This window comes from Aphidius gifuensis, linkage group LG6 (genome assembly GCF_014905175.1).
Source record: "Aphidius gifuensis isolate YNYX2018 linkage group LG6, ASM1490517v1, whole genome shotgun sequence".
Classification (NCBI taxonomy): Eukaryota; Metazoa; Arthropoda; class Insecta; order Hymenoptera; family Braconidae; genus Aphidius; species Aphidius gifuensis.
In genome coordinates, this window is record NC_057793.1 from 12,852,722 (window position 1) to 12,860,200 (window position 7,479).

The 7,479-nt window shown below is 27.0% G+C and overlaps 2 protein-coding genes across 2 annotated transcripts; one reads left to right on the plus strand and one right to left on the minus strand.

Annotated features, from left to right (window-relative positions):
* Nucleotides 1–394: 394 nt before the first annotated feature.
* Nucleotides 395–3,865, plus strand: LOC122859525 (ras-related protein Rab-11A). Its single transcript, XM_044163159.1, has 5 exons — nucleotides 395–978; nucleotides 2,261–2,456; nucleotides 2,804–3,078; nucleotides 3,158–3,314; nucleotides 3,411–3,865. Exons 1-4 carry the CDS (start codon nucleotides 939–941, stop codon nucleotides 3,289–3,291), a joined length of 645 nt encoding a protein of 214 aa, XP_044019094.1. The 5' UTR covers nucleotides 395–938; the 3' UTR covers nucleotides 3,292–3,314; nucleotides 3,411–3,865.
* LOC122859505 (vacuolar protein sorting-associated protein 72 homolog) lies at nucleotides 3,623–7,100 on the minus strand. The gene is made up of 6 exons (XM_044163128.1): nucleotides 6,886–7,100; nucleotides 6,570–6,796; nucleotides 6,294–6,476; nucleotides 6,018–6,201; nucleotides 5,670–5,906; nucleotides 3,623–5,603 (listed from the first exon to the last, which is right to left on the minus strand). The coding sequence occupies exons 1-6, from the start codon at nucleotides 7,017–7,019 to the stop codon at nucleotides 5,375–5,377; spliced, it is 1,194 nt and encodes a 397-aa protein (XP_044019063.1). The 5' UTR covers nucleotides 7,020–7,100; the 3' UTR covers nucleotides 3,623–5,374.
* Nucleotides 7,101–7,479: the final 379 nt, after the last annotated feature.

The following is a 7,479-nucleotide window of genomic DNA, read 5'->3' on the forward strand; positions in this document are numbered from 1 at the left end:
AACTAATTTTTTAAATAAATAAAAATCCCAAGGAAAAGCAGTAGCTAAGGAAAAGATGGAGCTAACGAATTACAGTTGCCAAAAATTCTTTTAAGCAACATTAATTAGCTACATCTTTCCTATGCTATTTTGGAATTTTTATTTATTTAATAAATAAATTACATGTATTTATCGAATAAAAAAAAAATTGTAGCACGAAGGTTCCACGTTTATTCGTAGAAGGCGCTGGGAACGCAATGTAAGATACCTCGATGTATGAAACCGATGATGTAAGATACGGTATCTTACATGGTATCTTACACATGTAAGATACCGAGGTATCTTACCTACCCAACACTGGGTGCAGGTATATAAATTAAATGGAGCTTTGGCACATGCGCATTTTCTTTGTTTGGAGGGGCGTAGAAAAGAGGCCATATTGTACAGTTCAGTACAGTTAAATTGTACAAGAAAAAAACGCAAATAAAAAAAAAAAGGAATATAGGTATTGCGAGCAGTGAAACATCAGTTCCATATATGTTCGTCAATTAATTTGTCTGTAATAATAATATATTATTTTAGACTACTGATAGATATTAATAAAATTTATAAACTTGAAGTAATAATAATAATAATGATAATAGATGGTTGGGTTGGCTGTTTTTTATAGAGAATCAGACAGAGAAAAAGATCGAAAAATAAAAAGGAAAAAAGAGTGAATTGACATACGTTAAAAAAAGAAAGAAAAAAAAAAAAAAACAATACTATAAAAAAAAGTTGAAGCAAAAGACAGAAGAGACCAAAGTTCTTGTATTCTGTGTGTCTTGACGAGTGAGACCATTAAACTATTTCTCGATTATTCAACATATTCACATCGAGCTTAAAGTTACAGTAGATAAATACAATCTTAGATTTTTTCTTTACATTTTCTACAAGAGCGGAGCAAGTGACAGGACGAGATGGGCACTAGAGACGATGAATACGATTATTTATTTAAAGGTACATATATACATGCAAATCCATCTGTTCTACATAGCGTCTAACACAAAGATATAATATACCTATATACATATATTTTTAATTAACATACTATTCATTAGTTTCAATTTTATTAACGTGGCATTTCTTTCCTTTCTCTTGGAACTCACAGTGCAGTCAACATATTCATACAAGATATTAATTTTTATCTCAGCTGTTGATTGCCTGTTTTTCTCGTTTATTTTTGACTCGTGTACATATTGGAGACTGAGTCATCGACATCGTAGATAATTCGGCAAGTCACGATAACTGACGTGACAAGTCAGAGCTTGGTTTTTTTTTTCATTTTATCAAGCCTCGAATCATTCTTTTAAGTCATTTGTGACGGCTACTTTTGTGTCTCATCAAAACCATGGTCGATTCATGTTTCCTCTCATTTCCCTTCTTTCCACCTTATTCTCTTGCACTAACTGATGGACGATGCGTAATTACCAATCCGACAAGCTCTATAATGTTTTTTTTATTAATAGGTATACTTACACATTTATTTTTTATAAATTAACCTTCTGTAATTTTTTTTTTTTTTTTTCCGTTTTATATAGGTCTATTAATTAAATTTTATAACTTAATTTTTGTATTGAAATACAAAAACTATTTAGCTAACATCAATCATTTTAGTTGGGTTTGATGATATGTCATTTGACTCGTATGAAATTTCTCGAATAATGATACACCGTGTCCTTGAGTTAGCTCAAAAAATTAATTGTTTTTTTTTTCTTTGTCTTTTAAAAATGATTCGAACAGTTATTAGATTATGTTTTCATTTACAATCTCCAGCTATTTATTTGTTAAGGTTTTTTTAATTTTGTTTTTACAGAAAAAAGCATATTTTTTTTATTGATAGTCGATGGATAAAAAATAATCAATAGGCAATTTTTAATATAATACCACTATTATTTTTTTTTCTATTTCCTCTAATTAAAACTCGTATAAAATAATTATTTTAATTTAAATAAAAATATAATCTTTTATCATACTGTCTCTTTACAGTACATTTATTACTTTTTATAAACAAGATAAAATATTAAACTGTTCTCAAGTATTGATACAATCGTCGTACTTCGAAAAAAGATATAATAGATTCATTTAAAAGTCCCAGATGTGAAGTGAACATTGCTTATAAATTTGAAATAAAAAATTATGTTAGATTCATAAACGTCATTTTAATTATGTATAAATAAAACTTTTGAGTGTCGACTTTTATATATTTATTCTTCTATTTTTTATTGTAATGTATTTTTAGTTGTTCTCATTGGAGATTCTGGAGTTGGAAAGAGTAATTTACTATCACGATTTACTCGTAATGAATTCAATCTTGAATCCAAGTCAACAATTGGTGTTGAATTTGCAACGCGAAGCATACAGGTTGATGGAAAAACAATAAAAGCTCAAATTTGGGACACTGCTGGTCAAGAACGCTATCGTGCAATTACATCTGCGTAAGTTTCATGATATTTATTTGCTTTATATTTATTCATAAGTAACAAAATTATGAAACATTCTCTACACATTTTAAAAATGTTTCAGAGTCATGTTTGAAGCTCAGGTATAATTAATTTTGTTTTTTTTTTCTCTTTCCATGAGGCTTTTATTATTAGATAATTGTCTTTTACATTTTATCAACTAATTATTTCCACAAATCATTTAATTTAATTGTAGATATATCATGATATACTTGAGCTTCATTTAAAGTTTTGGAAAAATTATTTTTGAAAAAAAAAAAAAATATTGTTCTATCAAGTTACTGTTGTTGTTAATTAATTAATTAATTTTATTAATTTTGAAGATATTATCGTGGAGCGGTTGGTGCACTGTTGGTCTATGACATAGCAAAACACTTGACCTATGAGAATGTTGAGAGATGGTTGAGAGAATTACGAGATCATGCAGATCAAAATATTGTCATTATGTTGGTGGGTAATAAATCAGACTTGAGGCATCTTCGTGCTGTGCCTACTGATGAGGCCAAAGCATTTGCTGAAAAAAATGGTCTATCTTTTATTGAAACATCAGCACTTGATTCAACTAACGTCGAAACTGCTTTTCAAAATATCTTGACAGGTAAAAAAAAAAAATATCCAAATATACTTATTTAAATTTGTACGTTATTTTTTAATTTTAATTTTTTTTTTCTCTTCAGAGATTTACAGAATTGTTTCACAGAAACAGATAAGAGATCCACCTGAAGGTGATACAATCAAAGCTCAAAATGTTGAAACCATTGATGTTAAGCCAACAGTAAATTCTGATGGCATGCGAAAACAATGCTGCTAGTAACTGGCTGCATTTCTTTCAACGTAAGTTTCTTTTTCTACACATTAAATATGAGTTAATAAATATTTATTTATATATATATCTATATAGATATAAATTTATTTTATTTTTTCCAATAGTAAATTGAAAGACAACCAGACGAAATTGGTAACTGGTGATAGAAATTGCAGGTGCGTAATGGTACGAGAACTAAGACTGTGTGCGGGCCTGTGCTCTCGTATACTAAATGGATTTCGTCTTTTTTTTTTTTTTTTTTTTTTTTTTTAGTTTCTCTCTTTTTTTGCTTTATCGATATTATGATATGATGCCTATGATGCCGTGAACCTATTAACACATAACAAAAAAAAAAAAAAAATACACACAAGCACACATTTGCATCACCCAGAAAAATAAACCAATATGGAAGATTAATAGTTCAAGTCATTTAAAAAAAAAACAATAAACTGAAAATCCTCAAGATTTAGGGTGATCTAAAGTATAATAATAATAATTTTAACAAATGTTTTTAAAATAAATAGTGCTTGTTGAATTCATTGTACCATATAAATTTCATTAAAAATTAAATTTTTGTTAATGGTTTTTTGATAAAAAAAAAAAAAAAAATTCACACCGAAAAATATTCGTACACAAAAATAAAAAATAAATAATATTAATAAATAAATAAATAAAAATATTAAAATCTACACGATACATAAAATATATTATGTTATTACTATAGTTAAATGTTGTATTACTGCTTCTTTGTAATACATATATACATTAGTCTCTACGCATAGTGTGACCGTGACTTATGTAAGCAAATTTGTAATTGAAATATAATAATCAAGAAAATAAAATAAATTAAAAAAAAATTATATCGGTGCAGATTTTAAAAACTTAAATAAACATAGAAAAAAAATTTAACTGGATCTTTGATGTTACGAAAACGCATGACACTGCAAGCTGCAAATAATGAAAAAATATATACAGTGAAGGAGAATTATATCAAAAAAATAATTAATAATTACTCACAGGTAAATAATTTTTAGTAAATTTGAAATAATTCATCAAAATAGAATATAACGGCTACTGATTTAAAAAAAATTAAAAGTAAATAATTAGAGAAAATTTACAAAAAAAAAAATGTCGCGTACTCATGCAAGTTTGTTATATGATGAAAATTCCTATATGTTACAAGCATTGATTCTATTATGATTTTGAATTACATTGTTTTTATTACAAGAAGCTTTTCATGTAAAAGCTCTGCAAATAAAAAATATATAAATAAGATAGATATATTTTAAAAAAATATATATTATAATCTATATTGAATAATTCTTTAACATTTTATTCGACGCAAAAAGAAAAAAAAACAAAGAAAACTGCAGTTCCTTTCAGAAGTTTTCAAATAAAGAAAAAAAAAACTCAAAAAGTGAATATTTAATTCACTTTTGGCAGTGCACGTAAGATAACTAACTTATAATACTTGAAAAATTGTTTTTTACCTCGAAGTAAAAAATAATACATTTGAAAATAAATTGCATTATCTTGGTTCAATCATTGAAAAGAATATTATGAAAATAGAAGGTAAAAAAATAAAACATTATGCGTAAGTTTAATAGTTCAGCTTAATGGAATAACTTTAGTTTTTAATTTATTTTTTGATGAGTATAAGTACACCAATATGACAATGGAAAAATCATAGAATTTCTACGTCTTTAAAACAAGTGAAAGTAAATATAAATATAAAAAACGATATTAGGAAAAGAAGATGATATTAAGAAATTGACTAAGTCAATTATCAGCTCTTTAAACCATTTTATTTCTTGATTTTGTTTTAAAAAAATATAATATTATTAACAAAAAAAAATAAAAATATGAATGGTTATTGAAATTTTATTGATACGAGGAAAACATCATTAAAAAAATTATCCAAATTCAACTTCTTGTTTCTATTCCTCTATATTATTGTAAAGCATTGGCGTATCAATAATATATAATAATTTATTAATTTTTAATTAAGTAGAACAAGGTAGCACGATAATGGATGATCAGATGGTTTTTGTGGTTCTGATGAGCCTGATTTTTTCAAAATATCCTCAAGCTAGGAGATCGAATATGCTGATGCTGGTTCAAGACGAATAGTATTTCTCAACGTAGTACTTTGTTGATTTTTTAATCTCCATTCGATCCATCTTGTCAACTCTGGGTTATTATCAGTATTTTCAGCACGTGACTCAAGCTGACGATAATATGCTTCACGAAGTAATCGGAAAGTTTGTATATTTCGGTATGGCAAATTAGTCACGGGATCAAGATACTTTGCCGGCAGTCTAAAAAACATTAACCAGTAAAAATCAGTTTATTTATACAAAATTATAAATATATAATATATTCACCTTGTGATTGCACAAAGAGCCATTAATGTTGGCCTTGGTTGAGGCTTTGTTTTGAATGCTCTTGAAAATAATTTAGCATTTTCGAATGTTATAAAAGTTCTTTCATAAAATTCACCAGTTTTTTCACCAGTAATTGTTTTTTTTTTTGTTTTTTTGTGCTCAGAATTTGTATTTTGTACAGATAACGCATCAATATCCTCTGGTGTAGAACACATTCTATATGTGTCATTTGAATTACTTTGAAAGTTTAAAAAAAAAAATAGTACATGTTAAGAAAATTTTATTTAAAAATAATAATAATAATAATAATGATAATGATAAAAACGTATATTTAATAAATTGTCTTACTGTGTTGATTCTTCAGTAACATTATTTAATTTTTCATCAATATTTGATTCTTCATCAATGCGTTTTTCTTCTGATAAAATCATGACAGGCATAGCCAAAGACTGATAACGAATCATTGGTTGTAAGTTTGTTTTTCTCACAGCTCTTGTATTTTTCTTTTCACTTTCCAACTTTTGATATTTTTCTAAAAATAATTACAATAATTAATTTACATGTCAAATATAAAAACTAATAAATTATTCCTTATAGTATAGAAATATAATAAAATAATTTTACCCAATGATTTCAGATTAATTTTTTCAGTTTCTAATGCTTCTTCTAACAGTTCTTCTTGTGTTGGTTTCCAATCATTGGTTCTAATAATTTTCGGTTTTTTTCTTTGATCTTCATTTCGCTCCTGCATTCGTTTTAAAGTTTCCGCTGATTTAGCTGCTGTTGATCTTCGAATTGACTTTCGTTCTGCAATAAATGAATTTAATCAATGACTTAAAAAAATTATTCAAGTTTTCTTTTCTTTAATGCACACAATAAGGAAGATTTTTTTTTTTATACCTGTACTATCATTGAAAATTCTATTTTGCCTTGGTAAATTGTGTTTGGGCTTTCTTTCTTTAGGCGTTAATACTAGTTTAGCAGTTATTTGTTTTGGTTCTTTGTACGCCTTTGTCATGACTTGTCGTTTTTTTTTTGGACCATCTTGTTCTTGATCCGAAACTGGTTCGTCATTCTCATCAATACTGAAGTCAGAATCTACTTCATCTTCACCTTCATCTTCTTCCCTGAAAATAGAAATTGATTGAATCAACATTTTCAAACAAGTATAAAGAAATTGATATATGTTTTTGAATATCCTTTTTAATTTAATTACATGTAATCATTGTCTTGTTCAGTTTCTTCGAAACCACCGTATGTTGTTTTATAAAAGTCATCCTCTTCTTCTTCATTTAATAGTTTTGCCATTTTATTGCCAGCATTGGCACGTCTTTCTCTCATTGCTGACATTTTTTACTTATTTTATTTCGGATCTGCTTGATTTTAAAACTAAAATGTAATAAAATAAAATTGAGTAAGATTTATGTTTTTTCCTTAGAACTTTGTCCAATAGTTTTAATATATTCAATAAATTTATTACTACTGACAAAAGTCTGAGAAAAGGATGAAGATTATTACTATTATGCTATAATTAAAGGAATGATATTCTTAAATTTAAATTATGAGCAATTCAAAATGGTGTGTGACGTAATATACGAAAAATTCCTACAGATGGCGCTACTAACGTGGTATGAAAGTATGAAAGTATGAAACCTCCGCGGTATAATACCGGTATTATACCGAGGTTTACGACCGGTATGATACCGCGGTATTATACAAACCCAACACTGGGTTTCATACACTTACAGTAAGATACTGTAAGATACTGTAAGAAACTGTAAGATACCTCTGACGCCATTTTGAACATTCT